General features: G+C 50.8%; 1 protein-coding gene across 1 annotated transcript in view; it reads right to left on the bottom strand.

The window, feature by feature from the left end:
- Positions 1-1,891: 1,891 nt before the first annotated feature.
- Vapb (VAMP associated protein B and C) overlaps positions 1,892-23,461 on the bottom strand; it is a 47,027-nt gene continuing 25,457 nt past the window's right edge. The window contains exons 2-6 of the mRNA XM_048349661.1: positions 22,783-22,935; positions 12,531-12,634; positions 7,369-7,449; positions 5,449-5,625; positions 1,892-3,147 (exon numbers count right to left, since the gene is read on the bottom strand). Of these exons, the coding sequence (XP_048205618.1) occupies positions 2,992-3,147; positions 5,449-5,625; positions 7,369-7,449; positions 12,531-12,634; positions 22,783-22,935 (671 nt within the window). The 3' untranslated portion in view covers positions 1,892-2,991. The remainder of the gene's footprint in view (positions 3,148-5,448; positions 5,626-7,368; positions 7,450-12,530; positions 12,635-22,782; positions 22,936-23,461) is intronic.

The raw sequence follows: 23,461 nt of genomic DNA, 5'->3' as shown, positions 1-23,461 counted from the left end.
CTAGAGAAACCTTTCCATGAACCCCCAAGTTCTACCCACTCCCCCTCCACTCCCGGGACACGCAGGGCTCCGCAGCAGGAGGCAGGAGTGTCGGGGGAACACCTTGCCCACCAAGGTCCCAGAGGTCAAATGCCGCTCCGGAGGGAGGGGTGACCTCAATGACCTGAAAGCCAAATGGCCCCTCCTCGGGATTTTTTTTTCCTTCTTTTAAACCAAGGATTTTTATGGAACACAACCAGAATTCTGTACGCGGGCCAATTATTTTTGAGAAGGAGCTGCAAGTGACAAATGGCAGTGCATTTTGGCATGGATTGAGTTTGCAAACAGAAAGATTTGTGTGCACAAAAATAAAGGCACCGCTTGAAAACTGTCAGGCTCCTTACATATGGTCCTTACACTGCGCACACACCCGAGTGCACACACAGGAGCTTGTTTTCAAATTAATTTGAAGGGCTATTTAGTTGTGAGCGCTTGCCGCACTCGGTGCTATCCGACTCGGATTCTGCAAGCGGGCCGCTGATACCTTTCGATAGCAATTCCGTTCCTAGGGTTTGTCTGAAAGCACTTAGGTTTTCACGGATCGTTGGAGAGCCTTCATTTTTCCCCCTTCTGTGTTATGTAGGTATAAGCCATCTCTCTGGGCATAAACTGTCCAATGGTAAAAAATCCCTTTTGATTTTATCAGTATTTATTGCTGCCGGTGCCAGCGGTTTAGGACTAGAGAGGGGAACATGCAAACCAGGGGGAGAACGAAATTAAAGCCAGGTCTGCACACCTGCAAATAAAACAGGCGGCTCTCTTCAAGAGGGAGCTGTGTCATTCCAAGCTTAGATTATCAATTTAAAAATTCAATCAATAACCATTTACAGGACTCTGCTATGGCCTCCATGTCTGGGTGAGCACCGTGGCTGGAATTCCTAAGCCAGGAGGGTCGGCAGAGGGGCTGCAGGATCTGTAACAAGGGACCCTGCCCGACCGCCTCCCGAGGGGCCCCCGATGGCCTCCCGGGAGCCTGGCACCGCAGTCACCCTGTCCTTCCTCGCACAGACAACCCAAGCCGTGTGTGTGCCCCTGGCATGGGAGGGAGCTGCCTGGCCCAGGGGGACTGGGAGGAGCCCCCCCCCCCCAGCTGCCTTCCCCCGGGTCAGCCAGCACGAGCCTCCGTGGGGAAGGACACTTCTACAAGGCTGCTCCCAAGACCCCACAGACACATGTGCATCCCGAGCCCCGGGCCGCCTGACACACCTGCAGCACACCTCGGCCATCTGTCACGGCCACGCCGCTCGAGAACGAGCCTGCAGACCCCCCAGTCCAGTCTCCCGGCTCCGGAAGCCTGGTGGCCCGTGGGTGACAAGCTCCCGAGCTCACGCCTTCCGCACACCCACCGGGCGCCCCGGGCAGCTCGCGCGGGGGCCTGGCGCAGGGTGGCTCGGGTCCTCCTTTTGAGGGGAAGAGTGGGTCTGGGGGCGTGGGGGGGGCGTGATGAGATCAAGATGCATTGTGTTTATAAGCTGATTTGTTCAATGCGAACTCCTTTGTACAGCTACTTAAAATTAAAGGGAAAGCAGCAGCTTCCTCTTGGAAGGGTCTGTGCTCACAGCCCGGGGCCTGTCACTGTCGGGGGGCAGCTCTCCTTGACGGGGGGTGGGGGGCAGGGGGGCCTGCGCGTGCCCCTGGGGGCCAGGGAGGCGGGAGGGCAGGGGCAGCAGACCAGCAGCTGGGGCACCCCCTAATCTTAGCTACACACACATGCGTGTGTACGGTCCTATCATTAAACTCATATTTCTCACTGACAGAGCTCATTTTAAAATCAGCCTTCCAATGGCAAACTAATGATGATAAAATAATAATAATTCCCCACACACAGCAAATGTGACAAAATGACAAAAGAAACTCTTAATTTTGGGGCTTTATTTTAATTTTTTTCTTTTAAGATGCTACATAGTCAAACAGAATTGGATTGGTCTTTTATGGCATAAAATTAATTCACAGTCAGACTTCCATTAGCAGTAGATGGATCAGCTAGGAGCCTCCCCCCCCCCCACCCGCTCCACTCCGCCGGGCCCTCCCCCCCCTCTGCCGGCCAGGGCCACAGGCTGTCAGGACAGCTCCGGGCCTGCACTGGAAATCAGAGTGGTGGCTGAGGGCGGTGGAAGAACATTCCGGAAGAATGGCCGCTCTTCTCCATTTCAAGTGGGTGACCCGGAGTGGAGCGTCACCCCTGGGGCTCTCCCCCCCCCCCCCCGAGGGCTGCTGCTGGCGGAGGGGGGACCCTGCAGCCGGGGACCCTGCCCGCTGGCGCTCGGTACCTAGCTGCACTGGCGACAGCAAGCACACACGAGATGAGACACGTTCAGTAAGTGACAGAGGCCTGCGTCCCAGAGGCCAGCTCGCTTCCCCGCGAGCCGGCAGCCCCGCGCGCTCGGTCCCTGTCCCGGGACAAAGCGCTGACTTTCCTCTCGCGTGTCGGCTCCGGCGCCGCGGGGCGGGGGCCCTCTGTGGCGGCCGGGACACCGGGCTTTTCGTCGGCGTCTGCGGCGCCGCGTGGGTCCCACGGACGGGTGTGCAGGCGCAGGACCGCGCCCTGGGCCAGCGCGGGCAGCCGGGCCGCGGTGCCTCCCGCGCCCACGGGCCAGCGCCCGCCGCGAGGAAGAGCGTCCCGCGTCACGAGAGGGCACCCGGCGGCGGGAACCCGGGCCGACCGGCTCGGAGCGCGGCCCAGCCCGCGCCGCAGGCGCTCGTCAGCTTCCCGGCACGGAGAGCGCGGCCCGTCCCCCATCGCTGACTAGACACGGTAACCCTCTACGAGATCGTTAACTTATGTGATACTGGTGTGTGCGTGTGTGTGTGTGCATGGGGAGGGGAAATTTAAAGGCAAGACCTGTGAGATGTCATCATACATGAACTTCTTTTTACACATGGTTATGATAAATTTAAATCCCATGATACGGCAGCTCCATCCATCCCATCTGCCTCCTCCGCATGCGACCTCTACAAGGCGATCTTCCCGATGATGACGCCCACGATGAAGAACAGCACCACCAGCGCCAGTAGCCGGGTGCTCAGGCCCTCCTCCTTCCCGGCGGCGGCCCGCGCCGACATGGGGCTCTGCGCAGCCGTCTTCCTCATCCGCAGCCCGTCTTCCTCCTAGGGAGCAAGCACACATTGCAGAGCCCATTCAGCCCACGCCCCGCAGGGGAAGGGCCGGGCCGGGGCCCTGGGACGCGCGGCCGCCAGCCCGTGGGGGAAGCCCGCTGGGCCACCGCGCCCTTCCCTGGTGGCTTCTCTTCCTGCCCAGCCTCAACCCTTTGCTCTTCCTGACTCTCAAAGCCTCGCGGGAATCACTTTTTCACATCACGGGCACTCCCCAAGTCACAAGGACACAAATGGCCAGGAACTACACGGGGGGGGGGGGGGGGGGGGCTGCGGCTCGTGCAGAGCGCGGCCTCGGCGGGTGCCTGGCGAGTTCCTGCAGACAGGGGGATCAAGGGACGTGTGGAGCCCTGACGGTGGCAGACCTGCAGCCGCCCAATCTCCAGTGGGCTTTCCCCGAGGCATCCATTTCTCACTAAAGCTGCGGCATCCGCTCACGCAAACGGGGCTATGCCGTCATTTATCACCAGCTCCCCGGATGGGGGTCAGGGAAACTCTTCACCGCCACCACCCCCAGCTGCCATGTCCCGGAGGACCTGCAGGTCACTCTGCAGACGCACAGGCCATGGCTCTGCTCCCCAGGTCTCATGCTAACTACTCTACATGCTCATTCCAGCTCCCCAACCACAAGGGCTTCCTGCCCCCCTCCCCCATTCTTTTCACACCCACTGGGCACCAAGGCACCCTGAAACTACAGACAACGGGCCCGCAGGGTGCAATCCTTCATGTGGATAGGGAGCGCCTTAGGGTGGGGAGGGCTCCTTCCTGTCTGGGCCCGGTGCTGGGCATCTCGTAGAATCTCACTGCACTCGCTGGCCAAAGACAGATGAATCAACACAAGAATCCGTATTTTGCAGGGTAAAGTATAGTCTAATGCCAAGATGGATCTGGTGATAGGGGAAAGGAATTCTGCCTGTGGGCACGGCCGATACCACAGCAAGGTGATGAATGACTGGCAACATGGGATTAACTCCCCCATGATAGGCATAACAAAACACAGTGTTTATTTTTATTGGGTCTGTGTATAAGCTACTTCTACCTATTCATCACCTTAAGTGGCATACAACTCTATTTCTGAAGAGAAATACACTCTAAAAGATGCTTTAGGCATATCTTAGATTTTTAGCTAAAAGTGTCAGCTTCATGCTTTGCTCGGTATTAAAAGAAGGTACTAAAGGAGGCAATGAAGACCACACAGAGCAGGGGAGCAGTCCACCAGTGGTTGCCTCCAGGTTAGAATGAAGGAAAGGCGCCCCCAGGGGAATGGGGCTATGGGCACTGGCGTGTCAGGAAAGAAAGTCTACCATGTGCGCCCGTGGCCCTCCCCAATGAATGCCCCAAATACTGTCCTGATTACCGTCTGGAAGGAGCAGGCAGGGACAACGCACAGGCCTGAGAACTGCTGCAGCTAGAGGAGTGCCAGAGGTAGCTCCAGTGCGTGAGCTAGCCTCATCCCCACAGGGATCCTCACAGGCCCCCACGCCAAAGAAGTGCCTGTCCTGCCACGCGAGGCCGCGCCGAGCCACCGGTCTCCTTCTCCACTTCCACTGAGTTTTGTGTCTAACCTCACCACCGTGCGAGCAGATCTACGAGCACACTGCTTGAAAAGTCAGGTGCCTGGCTGCATCCCAACGGCCCAGCTCCTTTTTTTTTGGGCCAGTCCTGGGCCTTGAACTCAGGGCCTGAGCGCTGACCCTGGTTTCTTTTTGTTCAAGGCTAGCACTCTACCACTCGAGCCACAGTGCCACTACTGGCGTTTTCTATACATGTGGTGCTGAGGAATCGAACCTAGGGCTTCATGTATAGGAGGCAAGCGCTCTACCACTAGGCCATATTCCCAGCTCCCAGTTCCATTTTTACCCAATTCAAGGGGTTTCTTCTACCCAAGGAAGTAGGAGCAGCAGGGTTTGAAAATGCCCATAGAAAATATGCAGTCACGGTCTTAAGTGAATGGAGGTGGATGGTGTTTGTTTTTGTCTATCGGTGGACAAGAGTTTAAATAGTTGAACCATTTCAAGAACAACAGTTCTCAATGCTGGGGTACAATGTGCTCTGGAGAGCTACTGAGAACTGCAAGCTTCTCCCTAAGGAGAAAAGCGAGCAAATCCCAACCTAGAAGAAGAGCAGCCCGAGTGACCGCTGCGGGCTCACCCCTCCTGCTGCCCGGGCAGGCGCGGTGAAGGGCGGGTGGGCGGGGCGAATGCTCGTTCTCCTCCCTGGGGCCCACCCACCCCCCTACTGCCCGGGCAGGCGCGGTGAAGGGCGGGTGGGGGGCGGGGCGGGGCGGGCACGCACCTTGAAGTGCTTGTTCTCCTCCCGCAGCCTCTGGACCTCGCCTTGCAGCCGCTTACACTCCTCCATCACCTTCCTGACTTCCGTGTCGTCCAGAGACGAAGTCAGAGACTTGGACACTGACGGCACTTCGGCCTTTGATGCACTTGTGGATATAATTTTATTTATTTCTACATCATGCTGTTCAGAAATAAATGAAAGTTCAAATGTCAAAACTATGTAAGAAAGGACCTTTTTTTTCAAATGCAAAACCAAGTCGTTTTGGGCACACACCACATGTGGCGGCACTTCATCCACACTGGAAAATGTCACATTTGTTTTAAAAATGGATCACTTTATCTAGCACCTTGATAATCGAAAGCAACTGGGCCCTGGAAGTTATGAACAAGGGCAGATAATGAAGTTGGGCTGAGGCTAATACTTCAAAGAGAAAGAGTGCTGTGTGTAGAGCACCATCAAATCCCTGCCATGCAGAATTAGCATACTGTAATGGTTCAAGCTCAGAAATCATTAGCCACAAATTACTGTCGCCACTGGAGGCTGAGCATCCTAGAAGTGGCTGGCGCGGGGTGGGATGAGCGATGTGGAAGCCGGGATGGGGGCGGAGGAGTTCAGCCTGCAGAGGCCGCCTGCCCAGCGCCGGCAGGACGGCGCCCGGACACACTGGAGGCCAATGCGAGTCCTGCCAGGGGAAGCAGGACACTGGGGTGCGCAGGTGCCGGGACGAAGGCCCGAGGGCTCCGGGAGCACAAGAAAGAGAAGGCGTGTAGCTCTACCCTCCACTCCCCACCCAAGGGAGCCCGGGACCCAGGCTGTGCTCAGCCCTTCAGAACGGTGACAGTGCCAGCCCTTCCTTTCAAAGAGCAGGAAGATGGCAGTGGTCAGTTACAGAAGAAGACACACACTGCGCGCTGACGCAGGCCAGTGCCCCCCCCCCCCCATCACCTCGGCTCCCGCGAAGGAAAAGCCCTCAGAGCGTTCACTCCCAACTCCAGCCGCGGACTGAGTGCCCGGCTGCTTCCCAGGCCGCATGGCTGTGAATGCCACTTAAAAGTGACCAGGGTGAAGGACACAGTCCTCTCTCCCACTGGCCACGGAGGACTCAGACAAGCAGGACGGCAGGGCTGCACTCCCTCCTCCCCTCGCAAGCAGAGGAGACAGATGCTTCTCGGGGGAGGGGCTCTCCCCAGGCCCGTCCCCACACAAACGAAGCCAGGTCTGGAGGCACTCTGGGTTGTCCTGTACTCTTGGTATCTAGGGGGAGGAGGCCAGGGACACCGCACGATACCAAACATTACACACAACAGCCCCACTAGAAAGAACGATCTAGCCCACTGACCCAAATGTCAGTGGCAACGAGGAGAAGGCCTTATCGAAAGGCACTCTGGAGGCTGAGGGCGCGGTTCAGGTGGTAGGGCACCTGCCTAGCAGCACAAGGCCTCAAACGCCAGTACTGAAAAAGGAATGGACGAAGGAGGACGGCCTGGAAAGGAAAGGGTCCTGTAGAGACAAGGGAGTAGAGAAGGATGGTGCTGAGGGAAGGGCAGAAAGGCACTTTGAGAGCAAGAGTGCACATGCTTACCTGCACAAGCACCAAGACAAAGGGCAAGTCATCCTCCAAGGCCGCTACTTCGAGGCAGCAGCCGCGCCTGCCCACGCCCAAGGCCCGCACAAGCCAGCAGGCTGCGCTTGGGGGGGGGGGGAGGGGGGGGAAACTGTGTCCATTACTTAGCTGTCTTTCTGTAAGACTTTCAAAGGTTGATTTCATAAAGGCCCATTTATTTGTTGACTTCAGCTTTTTTTTTTCATACATTAGAGGAGGGAAAATAATTTGCCAACTTAAATCTTGGTTTTGCAGGAGATGGTATGCAAATAAGTATCAGCTTGCAACATTCAATTACTGTTAACTATAAACATACTTACTGGTTTATCATTTTCTGCTGGCAATTCAAACACACATCTAAGTTTTGAATCCATAAGGTCTTCTGGTTTTGCCTCCTTCCACTAAAACAATTTAAATTTAATAATCAGGATATTATAAAGCTGCTGGAAGAATAATTTTTTCCCCTATAACTGACAATTTCAGAAAAATACTCTTAATGAGAAAGCCCTGATGTATATCAAATAAAGAACTTAAGTCTGCTGGGATTTCAATATTTTGAACATGACAAGATTAAATACAATGGCTTTCCTGAATATTTATTACCTTCGCAAATCCTGATGCCTTGCTGCCTGTTCTAGAAACCCACCCAGCTCCTCTGCTGCTGGCCTATGGTGGCCTTGGCCCAGGTGGCATGCTCAAAAGAAGGGTCACACCTCCCCCCCCCATTACATCTGCGTAAGCAGAGGTGACACTGGCTCTCTTTAAGAAAATGGACGCATGCTCACTGCGCAGTCCATCATTTGGGAGCAGTTTTAATACCCAACCACTAGTGACCAATGGGGCACATGACTAGCAGGCCGCTCTCCACCACTGTGGCTGTCCGGGCTTGACCCTGAGCCTCCTGCCTCCAGCCTGTCAAGGAGAGCAGCTCTCTGGCTAAGCCCGTATGTTCTGTGATGGGGCAGGAGTCCAGGGTGTTTCAAGAATGACAGCAGCAAGCTTAAAACACAGAAAGGAAGGCATGTCCCCTTCTCCTCCCCCAGCCATGCAGGAGGCAGCTGGAACAAGGAGGTACCCAAGAGCAAGAAACAATCTATGTCTGACAGCAAGGGACTGCCAGACACATTATGGCAGACTCAGGCAATGGAGTAATAGCAGGCTGCCACGAAATGCTACTTGAGAGCATGCGATTACATGGGGGGAAGCCACAGCATAGTAAATCAGGAAACCATAAACAATACTCAAGGCTGCTCTTCTACTCATATGCCCCATGGGTGTGTACAGTGTGTGCCATAGGAAGACCAGGAAAAGTCACCAACAGTGTTAAAGCCACCTGTCAACATTGCTGGCCAGCAGGACGGCCATGATGACTTGGAGTGCACCCCAACATCTGCCCTATTAACTCCAGGGAAGATACACTTTGGCAGCCAGGAGAACTCGCAGTCACCTTCTGAGCTAAGTGACAAAACTACAGCACCAAGATGCAGTGGCCCTGATGCAGTGCACACGTGACCTCGCCTGAGAATAATCTAAATGTACACGTGACCTCGCCTGAGAAGAACCCAAGTGCACACGTGACCTCACCTGAGAAGAACCTAAGTGCACACGTGACCTCGCCTAAGAACCTAAATGCACACGTGACCTCGCCTGAGAAGAACCCAAGTGCACACGTGATCTCACCTGAGAAGAATCTAAGTGCACACATGACCTCGCCTGAGAAGAATCTAAGTGCACACATGACCTCACCTGAGAAGAACCTAAATGCACACGTGACCTCGCCTGAGAAGAATCTAAATGTACACGTGACCTCGCCTGAGAAGAATCTAAATGTACACGTGATCTTGCCTGAGAAGAACCCAAGTGCACACATGACCTCGCCTGAGAAGAACCTAAGTGCACACGTGACCTCGCCTGAGAAGAACCCAAGTGCACACGTGATCTCACCTGAGAAGAATCTAAGTGCACACATGACCTCGCCTGAGAAGAATCTAAGTGCACACGTGACCTCGCCTGAGAAGAATCTAAATGTACACGTGACCTCGCCTGCGAAGAACCTAAATGCACACGTGACCTCGCCTAAGAAGAATCTAAGTGCACACGTGACCTCGCCTGAGAAGAATCTAAATGTACGCATGATCTTGCCTGAGAAGAACCCAAGTGCACACGTGACCTCGCCTGAGAAGAACCCAAGTGCACACGTGATCTCACCTGAGAAGAATCTAAGTGCACACATGACCTCGCCTGAGAAGAATCTAAGTGCACACATGACCTCACCTGAGAAGAACCTAAATGCACACATGACCTCGCCTGAGAAGAATCTAAATGTACACGTGACCTCGCCTGAGAAGAATCTAAATGTACACGTGACCTCGCCTGAGAAGAATCTAAATGTACACGTGATCTTGCCTGAGAAGAACCCAAGTGCACACATGACCTCGCCTGAGAAGAACCTAAGTGCACACGTGACCTCGCCTGAGAAGAACCCAAGTGCACACGTGATCTCACCTGAGAAGAATCTAAGTGCACACATGACCTCGCCTGAGAAGAATCTAAGTGCACACGTGACCTCGCCTGAGAAGAATCTAAATGTACACGTGACCTCGCCTGCGAAGAACCTAAATGCACACGTGACCTCGCCTAAGAAGAATCTAAGTGCACACGTGACCTCGCCTGAGAAGAATCTAAATGTACGCATGATCTTGCCTGAGAAGAACCCAAGTGCACACGTGATCTCGCCTGAGAAGAATCTAAATGCACACGTGACCTCGCTTGAGAACCTAAATGCACACGTGACCTCGCCTGAGAAGAACCTAAATGCACACGTGACCTCGCCTGAGAAGAATCTAAATGCACACGTGACCTCTCCTGAGAAGAACCCAATTGCACGCGTGATCTCGCCTGAGAAGAATCTAAATGCACACATGATCTTGCCTGAGAACCCAAGTGCACGCGTGATCTTGCCTGAGAAGAATCTAAATGCACACGTGACCTCACCTGAGAAGACTCTAGATGCACATGTGACCTCGCCTGAGAAGAACCTAAGTACACACGTGACCTCGCCTAAGAACCTAAATGCACGCGTGATCTCACCTGAGAAGCTAAGTGCACACGTGACCTCGTCTGAGGACCTACATGCACACGTGTCCTTGCATGTGAAGAACCTAAGTGCATGTAACTGTGCATGTGAAGAATCTAGACACACGTGTCCTCGCCTGTGAAGAGCCTAAATGCGCTTGTGACCTCACCTATGAAGTATCTAAATGTGCACATGTCCTCGTGTGTGAAAAACCTAAATGCACACGTGTCCTCACCTATGAAGAACTTAAATGTGCACGTCCTCATGTGTGAAAAACCTAAATGCACACGTGTCACCTGTGAAGAACTTAAATGTGCACGTGTCCTCACATGAAGAACCTAAATGCACACGTGTCCTCGCGTGTGAAGAGCCTAAATGCACAGGTAACACCTTGGCGGTGAAGAACCTAGGCAACATGCGTCCGCGCCTATGGAGAAGCAACCTGAATTTCACCATAAGGGTACAAGTGGATGGATCCAGACTGCGAGGCCTTCTACAAAGCAACTGGCCTGAACTGTACTAAAAAATCAAAACCACGACAAACAAGAGGTGTGGGAGGGCTGGGGGAGGTCCTCGACTAGAGAACAATTGAAGGGCAATTATGAAATGTTCAGAAATTCTTGAGCATGGATCATTTTCTTGGTTGTGCCTACATTACCAAGAGCTTGCCCTTGCTCTGCAGTACTCAGGGCAAGGCATCACTCTGCCCAATGGAAATGTCGGGCTCAGCAAAAAAGAAGCTCGTTAAAGAAAGAAAATGTGGCAAAATGTTCACCAATGCAAGTCTGCGTAGAAGTGAGTGGTCATTACTCTACATTTAATACTTGGTTGGTAAAGCTAAGAAAGAAATATGTAAAACAAAGGGAAGCACAAGGTCCCTGGCAAATCAGGTCTAATCATCAGGTCTACTAGGTAGAAGAAGTACCAGTTACTTTTGCTCACTTGTGTATTCCCAAAATTTCCTTCAGTGTCCATTTGCATAGCACTTCTCTCAGTGTTACAAAACCATCCTGCTCAGAAGTGAAATGACCCTCTATGGTCCAGGCACTGTCTGGCTTCTAGCAATTGGATGAACAGGCATCAGAAACTGAGCCAGGTGTGTGCAATGAGCACACTTACCTCACACCTGTCACACAGGTGACCAAACCTCAGGAGACTCTGGAACAAGCTCATGACTACAACATTATCAGAAGGCAGAACTTAGCCTCCAAGCTGAGATGGCCTCACCCTTGTCCTGCTGTGCTAAGCAGAGGGCCAGACAGAACATACTCTCGGATGCTGGACATTCTGTAGGAAGCGTATTTCTTTCTTAACCACACAAATTAACATGAGCTGATGTGACATGTTCCAGGAAACCAAAGTGTCATTCTGAAGCCAACAGTGTGCTAGCGCTGATCCCTCTCAAACTCACAAATACCCGACTAACCCTTCCTTTTCTGCCCCCAAGTGAGGCGGTGTAGAGATGGCCACTGATCTTTTCAAGGCTAAAACCAAAGGCTGAGGGCGACAGAGGCAAGGAGATGCGTTCTGCACGACACTGCTCTTGGGAAAGCAACGGTGCAGTGTCAGCTGCTGACACGAGGATCCCCTCTGAGGCCCTTGCTCTCTGGGCGGGCAGGCAGGAGGTGGTCAGAGGCAACCCACACCACTACGCCAGCAAGGCTCGTCTGCAGGCTTGCAGATTCACATGTACATTCCCCCTCACACATGTACATCCAACCCCTGCTTGCGGGGGGGGGGGGCGGGGGCTTCTATTATAATGCTTCTTTTTGTAAAAACACACATAATAATTTTGCTTACCTATAAAAGCAAAGCCATCTTAATTTTACCAAAACTAGAGACAAGCTAAACATGTATTTCTGCAAAGGGGTAGGGGGAAATGAAGGGAACTTTAGGTTAAAAAGCAAAGAATCAAGTTGAGAGTGTAGCTCAGATCATATGGCATGCACAGACATTGAGTTGGATACCAGTAACATACACAAAGATAGACGGACACACAGATACCCAAACACACCCAAGAACCATGCTTACCCAGAACCAAGGAAAGAAAGAGGAAGTGGAAAGTGACACTGAGCACCCCATACCCCCCTGCCGTGTTCTGGAAACAAGGCAGGAACTGCATTGTGAGGGGTCAGGAGGGAAAAGGCACCTTCCCCAGTGTTCCAGAATCAATTCACCAGAACACAGCACTGCTGAAGCAAACTGAGTTTATAAAGATAGGAAAGAAAGCACATTCTAGAAAGCTGTGTAAGTGTTCAAATTATTGAGTTTTAGTCAAAAGAACAAACCTCTTCAGAAATAGTTCCTCTATAAACAACTTGACACATTTTGAAATGCATGCACCCAGAATTCTATACCTAATTGCGCTGTTATTGCTAAAAAGAATAAGAAGTGTTCGGTACTTACTACTGCCTCCATATCAGAAGTGTCAGTTGGAGCAAACATAGACTGAACCATAAACTTGTGTTTACTTTTCTCATTGGGATCATAATCGAAAGGCTGTAACATCACTGAGAAAGAAAATATTTCATTAGGAGAGTCAGAACTTGGTTATCAGAGCCATTCGTCATGCTAGTGCTTGGGCTCTGATGGAATTCTCTCATTTCACCCTAGTACACCCCCCAGACAAGAAGGCCAGAAGCCAGGACCAGAATCTCTACCTGTAAGTGAGGTCACCAGCCCATAGTCTGAGGGGTCTCATGGGGAAGGTACTGGGAGTAGGGCTGGGACTCCGGCCTCCTGATGTCTAGTCCTGTCATGCACTCCCACCAGCCCACCCAACACCACCACCCACCCCTCACCACAGGGAGGCTGGAGACACACCATATGCCTGCTGTGCTCAAGAAAACACATAAAAATGATCTTTTTACAAACTAAAATGGAATAATCCAAGCTGCTTAAGGAATGCCTTTAGCTTCTCTCCACCCCATTTCCCATGAAGCTCATCAAGGTAATGCTTGAAATAGGGTTCTGCCAACAGAATGCTAGACATCTCACCAGTAGGTAACAAACAATCCCAACTCACCCACTTTCTTCCTAAGAATCCCGAGGACCTGTGGATGGATGGGTCATGTGACACACCATGGGTGGAGCCTTCCCTCTGACTGGCCTCCTTAGGCCTACCTCTGTTAAATGACAGTTGCTTCAGAATACACTACATGCTGTAAGGCTCTGGCTAACCTGCAAGTTGAGCTTCGCGCCCTGAAACAGAGCCTCACACGCAAGGAAAGCTGAATATGGCCCTGTGTGTGTCCATGTTGCACACACTGGCTTCTAGATTCTAGTGTCTCATTTAACTGCTAAGAGGTAGTACCATGGTGTGAGTGTAGGGGTGGGGGTGGTATTATTTGCACATCTACTTTTCAGATGAAAAAACTGAAGCTGGGAGAGTCAAACTTGTCATACACCATGGAGGAACACACACCCAGGCAGACAAGCTCACACCCAGACGGACAGCTCACATCTAGGCAGACAGCTCACACACACCCATGCAGAGACGGCTCACACCCAGACAGACAGCTCACACCCGCAACCACTGCAGGCCCAGCAGCCTGCCCTCCTGACACATGCAATGACCAGCTTCTTCACTGCTGGGCATTCATCAATGTTCTTCTTCTGCCTTGGACTTCCATCTCTGGGATTCCCATAGGCCCCACAGAACCGCTCTGCCAGAGAGAAAGGGCAGGTGTCATCCCAAGTCTGCAAGCAGAGTGTGGGCTCCACAGAGCCAGTGCTCGCTCAGGTCATGACGCCAGGAAGTAGGGAGCCAAGACCTAGACCCCCACCATGAGCCATGTCACATCCAAGCCCCACAGCAGAGCTGTGGCAGGAAACAGAGACAGCTCCTCAGAGCAGTGCACAGAACAGCCAAGCGGCAACCCCCAGGGACCAAGGTCCTAGGTTCACCCCGTTGTGAGGGCCTTTCTTTTTCATCTTCCATGGCTTGCTCATAACTTCACCATACCCCAAGATAGAAAGGAGGAAAAGTCTCCTTTCCTGGCACCAACTGAGGATGAGCTAACAGAGGACAGTGTATTCTCCTTGTCTTGCTGTCACACCTCCCAACAAGCAGCCCATCACAGGACAGAGGCTTGGAGGGCTGTAGCCAGTCCAGCGTGGGTCCCATGGCTAGCACACGTAACAGTGGAGCCAGGGCCATATGCTGCACTTCTCCAAGCATGATCCCTGAACCCTCAGATCTACTGCCACACCAGGAGGCCATGAAGCAGCCTACGGTGTCGGCAGCACTGTGGGGTCGGCTGACACTTGTGTGATGAAGCCAAACCATGGCACGGCCACAGCTTGTGCAGAATGGTGGGGCACCAAGGTACAGACAGGGCTGCACTCAGAGCCCTAAGTGTTGGCCCTCTGCCTCCATTTTACTGCCTAGGCACCAGCACTACACACCTGTTGGGAACAATTGCTGTGGCCTGCTAGAGTGTGAATTCTGGGGACAGTCTGTGTGCAGGTGGACATGCGCCCGTCCCCTCAACTGTTTGCTACCAATGCCTGGCTTCTGCTCTTGGGCTCCATGGCCATCAGACTGTGTGACTATAGATAACCTCACACACCTCAGTTCTGGGTCCATGGCACAGGCCCAACTCTTGCCAAAACGTTTAGATTTCAGCTGAGCATCATGGCAAACACCTATAATCCCAGCACTCTGTATGTAGAGACAAGAGGATTTCGAGTTCAAGGCCAGATTGTGCTACCCGGTGAATCTGAGGCTAGCCAGGACTCTGAAATAAGGTCCCACCTCAAAGCCAAAGCAAAATAGAAAAGTTATGTGCGAATCAGCTACCATCAAGTCAAATTTGCCATACTTTACAGAACATGACAGGAGAAATGTTGTCCATCTTTTGTTCTTCTAGATCCACACATGCAAATTGTGACAGAAATTGGGTACCTTTTTCCCTGGCAAGCTATAAAAGAGCCTCCCATTAACTTAATTTATTTCACTTGAATATCAAAGACATGGGTGATAAAGCCCACTTAAAGGAGCCATTGAGCCTGCGTTGAGAATTATCTGCTGATACTGGGTTAAAAGAAGCCCGTGACCAGGAGATGGCTGCGGCCTGGGCACTCCCCACTCACTCACTCCATACTCGGGCACGGCGTCTGCTAGACCTCGAGCCTGCCCGCGTGAGGTCCTACTAAGGCGGGGCCCTCAGCATCATGAACCACTGCGTCCATAGGACCAGACTTCCATGCAAAGAGGGGAACTCAGACTACATGAGATGTAAAACATACACTGCCTGAGAGAAACAACTTGACAAATGCAGCAGAAGAGTGCCAGGAGAGAGAACCCAGGGAAGTCACCCATGGGGCCACCTGCACCTGGCCGTTACCACACAGACAAAGGCCAATCTGACAAGCACCGCCGCACATACATCTTCCCAAGGCTCAGAATCAGATCTTGGAAGCGTCTCCACATTTTACGTGGCTGCAACTGGCTCAGGCGCCAGTGGCTCACATCTAGGAGAGTCCCACCCAAAGCTTCTTCCAACCTTCTCCTCGCTTCTTTCCCTCTGTGAGTTCCGACATCCCAGTCCTCACCACTAACTCCTCAGATCAAATCCTCCCATAACAAAAGACTCCAACAGTAGACAGATATCTGGCTAGCTCCCAGAGACACGGCTCCCTTCTGGTCCAACCAAGTCCCTCCATCCCTCCATCCACCCCTCCTTCTGGAGTCGAGGGTTCATCCTGCTGGTGGCAGTCTCTACCCTGCTCACACCTCAGTGCACCACCTATCCTTGGTGCTTCCTCCAAGCACAGAGCCCTCTAAGAGGTTGTCCACTTCAGCATGTATGGAACCTGTAAAAACAAGCTGCTTGAGCTGGAAGCGTGGCTGAAGAGGTAGAACTCAAGGTCCCAATCCAGTACACTATGTATCTCCAGTACTATCAAAACTAAAAGCAGGAACGGCTCAACCCCACTCCAGGGGATCCCCCTTCCCTCTGGGGCACCTTGTTCCCTGGGAGCTCCTTTCCCCTGATAGGCCCTGGGCTCCTCCTTGGGCTTTCAGTTAGATGGAGGTAGGACTGGCTGTCTGGAGAGCTCACAGGTACGCTGGTCTTTTCCCACTGGCTGGAAGAGTGCACCATCCTCCCTTCCCACATTCAAGCGCTCCTGAGTCAGATGCTCCTGGAAAGCCTCTGGTACAGCCCCAGGGAGAAGCGCTCCTACCCTCCCTTGCCCAGCTAGCTTCTCTTCTATCTACTCTCTCTCTCCCATGTGGCCCAAACCCAGCTGCCCATCCCCTCAGCCTGGCTCTGGTGCACTCTCCTCTCACACGGCCTGTACAGCAAAAGACCATTCTCCACGAAAATGCATTTGTGACTGTCAATGAAGTCACTACTCTCCACTTTAGAAATAAATCACAAAAACCTAAAGGCCAAGGACAACTGCTTATCACTTGATGCTGACCAGTGCTCCCACAGTGAGAAGACATAATTCTAGCACAAAGCTTGACCCTCTGAGTTACAACTATGAGTCCTGGCCACATAAAATTTATTACTGCCCCTAGGATTCTCAAAATGTTGAAATCATGTCTACCTTGGGCAGTCTAGCAAGTAAATAATTAATTTTACCTATTTATAAATAAATGGCTTTTTTTTTGTCCTCTCAGCCTGCTTAATTTATTTGTGCAGACTAGTACAAATACCTAAGCCAAGATCAAAAGAAGATGAGATGTGCGACAGAAGGCATAGGCCAAATAGCAGGGCTCCCTGGCTGCTTCTTCTTTTTTTTTTTTTTTTTTGCCAGTCCTGGGCCTTGAACTCAGGGCCTGAGCACTGTCCTTGGCTACGTTTTGCTCAAGGCTAGCACTCTGCCACTTGAGCCACAGCGCCACTTCTGGCCTTTTCTATACATGTGGTGCTGAGGATTCGAACCTAGGGCTTCGTGTATACGAGGCAAGCACTCTTGCCACTAAGGCCGTATTCCCAGCCCTCCCTGGCTTCTTTTTGATAAATATGCTCTCCCGTTTCCTACAACTTCTTTCTGATGCTCTCTGTGCTATGTGGGGTACCCCGCAGTGCTCTCTGTCTTGGTAGACAGAGCAGAGCCTCCGAGGCTGACTCCTGGGATCCCAGGTCCTGCTCTTGCAGGTGCGCTCCTTGGGGCACTGCTGGCAGTTCTTCACCACTAGCTGAGCACCACCACAACTGCTCTTTCCCTTCCTTCTGTGACGAGCAAGAAAGCAGACTAGGTCTATGTGAGACTGGCAGGCAAGAGTCAAGGCGGGCTCAGGAGACCACAGCATGGGAGGCTCACTGACAGAGCTCACGGTGGGCGGTCCTGCCGCCCGGCTCTCAGGGCTGCCGGGTCAGGCTGCAGAGGCCTGAGGAGACGTTCAGCTAAGTGAGGCGACTGCCTGTACTTGACCATCTCTTGATCATAACCTTTCCAAGTATAAAGAACAAACATGAAAAACGAAAAGAACTCTTCTGAAGAAACCTAAATATTACAGTAAACTTTGAAAACCTTTAAAAGCACTATCAAGTGGAATTTTTGTTGGTAATTTTTTAAACCATAATCTAATCTGATGAAAAAGATTAAAGACAACTTTTAAGTATGACTGTGAGTTGTCCCTATCTGAGAGTAATAAGCCCAGTTCATGGAAACCATTTGTAGGAAGGTTCCACTTACCAGAGACTTCCAAAACAAAGATCAAACATGAAGAACATTACTGCTAAAAACAGAGAGGTGCTGTGGCTCAGGCCTGTAATCCTAGCTCTTCAAGAGGCTGAGCTCTGAGAACTGGAGTTACAAACCAGTCTGGGCAAACAAGTCCTAGAGATTCTTATCTTTTAATTAACCAACAAAAAAGCCAGCGTTAGAGGCATGGCTCAAGTGGTACAGTACAAGCCCCAATTAAAAAACAAACAAACTGACTATACAGCCTGTGGGTGGGAAACAGGAAGGAGAAACTGTAAGAGTGCGAGGGAAGGGGTGACACTGTCCAAAAAGAAATGCACTCATGACCTGACATGGAACTGTAACCTCTCTGGTACATCACCTTTGTAATAATTACAATAAAAACAACAACAACACTGGACCGGAGAGGCTCTGAGCTCAATCCCAGTACTGATGAACACACTCACCTGCACACACAGGCTCAGCCCAAACCCCCATTTAGCTTCAGCACTTCATAGGCAGATGCTGGCTTCTTTTCAGCAAGCATTTACATTCTACCGCTAGCCACCTGAGAGCTGCGGCCAGGGCCGACAGGTCCAGGGCCACCAAACAGCAACATTAAACTCAGTCAGCAAAATCTGACAAGATTATCAATTGCAATACTACCCAATTACATTAATTGACCCATGTTTCCATCCAAGAAGAATTACTGATATTAATTCTGTCCTCAGGATTTTATTGGAAGAAACATCATGCTTTAAATGTGATTGTAAAGAGCAGTGAAAGGCTGGCTGTATGTCAGGAATGAATACTGCTCCTTAATACTCGGGATGAGAATTCAGAACACAGATTCAGATATTGGGTGATTGTGTTTGTCTTTAATCCATTTTAAATTCCCAGGGTACACTTAGGAAAGTCTATCTGCACCCTAAATATTGGGATCTTTAATGATTCTTTCCGAAGCCCCCACCGTCGATAGTTTGCATTCCTAATTTGCGTAGTACACAGGCAACCAATGTGTATAACTGAACTGCAAATGGAAGCGTGCTTGCTACTTAGTGAAATTAGAATTCAGTGAAGGTTATAAAAATATTAAACTTAATATCATATTACAGGAAGCGTAAGTATTTTTGATGGGCCCATAATTTTACCACTTCACCTGCTGTATCCGCTGGCAAACATGGTTTGGAATATTAATGGAAAACGCCCTCATTATTAAACTGCAGTATTAACAAAATCCACAACCACTAATAGCTCACCACAAAGACATTTTCAGAAATTAGCTGCGTTAAAAATATTTTCCCATCATACAGTTCAGAAAACAGACTTAATTTTACAAAGCTAGAACAGAAGGGAAGAGCCCCACTGCTGCAAACAATTCATTAACTCACAAAGTTCTATACTCCTTGCATAAGCGACTTCCGGATGATCCTGCCATGCCTCCTGAGAACCTTCTTTCTGCAGGCGCCCGTGCTGCTGAGGCCCAGACCCGGAGGAGGCACAGCTAGATCAAGTAACAGTGTGCAAGAAGAGCAAGAGCCCAACAGTGGCATTTGGGGCCACTTGGCACGAACTGAGCACGCACACCAATACCCTCTTGCCCACTGCCTTTCATGGAAATAGACATGATCCAGAAGGGGCAACTACAGGAATAAGACTGAGATGAGACAGATAAAGAGAAGGCCTTAAGCCACAGACTAGAGCAACCAGAGTATCTCTTTGGAACAGTTCACACGTTCTACTCTACTGACACACCAAAAAAACCTTTGGTTATGCCTCTGTCTGACTGTGACTACCACTTGAGCTTATAAAAGGGGCAGATGGGTTTTTTGTTTTGTTTTAAGGACCAAATAAATAAATGATTTGCTGTGTTCTGAAGAAAACAGCACAACAGGTCGGAACCTGAACTTACGGTCTCTTGAATATCAGGAGCTTACAGGGTGTGGCTGGAAGGTACCTGGCTCTGGTCACAGCCCAACACCGGGGACCCCTCAGAAACTCAGCCTCCGTAGCCAGCTCCCTAGGTGGCACCATCACCGTCTTTTCCTCCTTCGCATCCTCCTTTCCCATCCTCTCTCCTTCTCTCTTAAAAGGAATGAGGTCTAACCTTCCCTAGTGACCAGCGCTTCCCACGGGTTTTCGGAGATGGGGAAGTACACTAGTCCTGTCCTTTTCAGGCACGCAGTGACGTTCTGTGCAGTAAGCAGGGCAACGCCAACAGTACTTGAAGTGGATTTGACGGCTACCGTTTTATCAATTATATCCAAAAATTCCCTTAGTAGCCTTTTACCATAAAACAAATACATATGAAACAAAGAAGCGGAAAAAACATGCGTTTCTTCTGGAAATTAAGGGAAGTCTATGAATTACTAGGCTGTATGAGACCGGTTCACTCTTAAAAGGCAATTCAGATCTTGAAGGACTCTCGCCAGGTTCACCGAGCGAGTGCAAGAGCAGTGCGGCCCCACAGGCACGGCCCACTCCGTCGATGCGGTCAGAGCACGTCTGGGAGGTGAATGGCCCTCCCCATCCGCCACAGAAGCGCCACAGCCTCCAGAGTGCTCAGCCAGCTGACTCAAGACTCGGGCTCCTGATCTCCACCTGGGGAGATTTGAGCAGTGTATCAAGTCACACTCCACCAAGCGGTGTGCCTGGGACGGAGGCGGGCCTTGGACTCCCTCGCATTGCCTGCCAACTGCCTCCGCCCCTCCCCCCTCAGAGCCCTGCGCCATGAGGACATCTGTCAAGGACAGTGCGTCTTATCCCAAGGTGTGCATATCTAATAAAATGGACGTGTGACACTGCAGCCCCTCGGGCTGGGGTCCGTTCCCCAGTCCCAAGGCTGCCCTGAGGTGTACTGACAGCAGCTTCACCAGGGCCCCCTCTAGCACGGAGATAAACACCAAGTAAATACAATCTTGTCCTGTCTAGGGGTAGGCCTGCTGATACAAGGGTGTTTCACTATCCAACTGCTCTCTTCCCCCACATAAACTACCTATAGACTCATTTGTAAGTGGGTCATCCTCTAATTCTGTTGAGGCAGAACTGTAACCTAGAAAGTGACTGGATTGGGAGCCAAGACATTTGGCTTCAAATACCAGCTCCATCACTAAACAGACATGTATGTGATCCTCCTATCCACGTGATCACATTCATGTTCCGTAACCCTACTTTTCTATCTGCAAAGAGAAGGCCATAATCATTAAAACCTCGGCCTTCATTAAGCAGACAAGATAAATCAAGAAAAGTGCTTGGAGGTATTATTACTTTTAAAACATTCCATGATTCATAGCTTGGATTGGAAAAAGAAAAAAAGATAAATCCCTAAATTCAGAAGATTAAATGTAATAATCCTCCAAAGGTGATTTTAGAGTCTGGGGGGTGGGGTTGGGCAGCAGAACGCCTGCCCAGCAAGCAGGAGACTCCAAGTCCAAACCCTAGCACCACTCCTAAAATACAGTGAAAAATTAAAAAAAAAAAATCTTGCCGAAAGACAGATGGACATATACAATAAACTTAAGGCCGGAAAGCACATACCTACACTATGCAATTATCTACTCAGATCATTTTATTTGGAAAACCATGCTATTTTCCGCACCCGCATTCACTTTGAAAATTTGTAGGTTTCCTCTACCAGCAACTTAAATTTCCTCAAATTTGATATGGACAGGGAAACTAAGGAGAGAAAAGGTGGTTACAAATAGAAGGGAATAAAAGATTTCAACAGGAAGCCAGAGGCGCCTGGACCCTCGGCACCTGTACGTGCCGACATTCCGTCTCCCTGCCTCAGCACACGGGGCTGGGGCCAGGCGGAACGCTGCGGCTGCCGCACCGTCTCAAGCCACCTTCATGACTGGGAAAACACCAATCTCCATCCCTGTAAAAATCCGCCTAGGCCACGTGTCAGAAATGACACAGGCAGAATATGCGCAGGCTTAGCACAAGGAGGGTCTCAGTCAATGCTAGCTAGCCCCACCCTCCCAGCTGCGCCTGGGCCCAGCCCCGGCCTTCTAAGTGCTGAGAGAATTACTCTGGGAGCTGGTGTGGGTGCCCCATAATGAGAGACACCAGAAGATGCAGGGAATGAGAGCTTGCAGGAATGATTAGATAATGAAACACCTTGTATCTTTCCAAAGAGGTGAATCATTTTCTTCTAGGTGTCAAATGAATAGCCAAATGTATCACGATCAAAATCTATCATGGAAAAAGCCAGACAGATACTCACTTCAAATGAAAAGTCGCCCCTAATGATGCCAAAGACTTGAATACCGAGTTACTGGTATTAAGAGGATAAACACATTCCCCTATAGCACCCTGGGCTCCACAAGTTCTAATGAGCTGAAAGTTATTCCATTTCTCAAATACATTGAAACCCTAACCCATTGCTCACACCTCCTTAATTCTGACATCCAATTCTCAATTTGGGCCCGTCCCCAGCATCTTTTTCAAAAGTTGGGCTTTGGAAAATATATGCACTCTCAGACAAAAGGGGGGAGAAACCCATCAGACAGCACGAAACTTATACCCTTGAACATATTCCAATTTCTCCAGCCCTCTTCTCCCTTAGCGTTTCACAATCAGTAAAGTGCAGTTACCCATCATTGGAAATGACACGAGCTTAATGTCAGAAATCGTTTAGCTTAAATAAGAAAATAACTCCATTTAGCTTTCTCCCACAAAGTAAAATTAAGTTTGTTTAGCCCTTTTTTATTTATTGCCAAAGGGCAGATTTAATTTCAAAAGAGTGAAAGCCAAACTCATTCTGAAGTAAAGTCTAAAGTCGCCACTTTAAATGTGCTTTAATATTGAGGCTCCAAGGCTGCAAACACTGAAACAAAGAGACATTAATTATGGAGGCAGAAGTGAGGGGACCACCGGGCTTTCCAGCCAGAGGCAGAGAAGAGGGCATGGGAGGGAAGCCTGACACCTCGCTACACTAAACCCACGCCAGCCTGAGGAAAGCCCCCTGGCTCCGGGACCTTCAGGGCCTGCCCTTGCCTGGAGTCTCAAGACTTACCAGATACATTGACCGAGGCCCCAGCATCAATGATCCCGCTGTTGGGCCGAACACAGTACCTACGCGGTGCGGTGGTCTTCACTTTAAAACACACATTCCGGTCTGTTGGGTTGCCAAGCTTTAAGTTGGTGGTGACAACATCAGTGAATGGACCTGGGGGTGAGAGAGACAGTGATTGGATCTAGTGAGTGACGCGTAGGGGACTCGCTTGTTTGGGGGGGGAGGGCTATGGACGAGAAGGGTGAAGGGAGGGCGCCATAGTTTCTGGCTAGCAGCACCAGCTCACACTCACCATGGAGTACGCTCCTGTCAGGTGCCCAGCAAACCTCCAACCCACAGCACCTCAGACCTCTAAACTCTGAGGACAATTCTTTATAGAGGCTCAGGAAGACAGGCTCCCTGTCCAAGCTTCCAAGTCAGTTAACCCTAGTTAGAATCTGTAACTAGATGGCCTGAACCCAAGGCTAGCTCTTAACTTACATTATTACTTACTCACTTCCACAGTAAGCAGATAAAATCAGGCCGTGAGCACTTCATCGACTAAACCTGGATGCCAAAGAGTTATCAAGAGCAGAAGAGGCAAGAAAGACTTTGGGGTGCTTATGGCCTACAACACAGGAACTGAAGTACCTTCACAGGCTCAACGCCAGACCCGGCTGGGCAGCTCACACTTCAAAAC

The sequence above is a fragment of the Perognathus longimembris genome, chromosome 6, assembly GCF_023159225.1.
Source record: "Perognathus longimembris pacificus isolate PPM17 chromosome 6, ASM2315922v1, whole genome shotgun sequence".
Lineage (NCBI taxonomy): Eukaryota > Metazoa > Chordata > Mammalia > Rodentia > Heteromyidae > Perognathus > Perognathus longimembris.
Note: the sequence above shows the minus strand (reverse complement) of the source record. Positions and strands in the feature narration are given on the sequence as shown.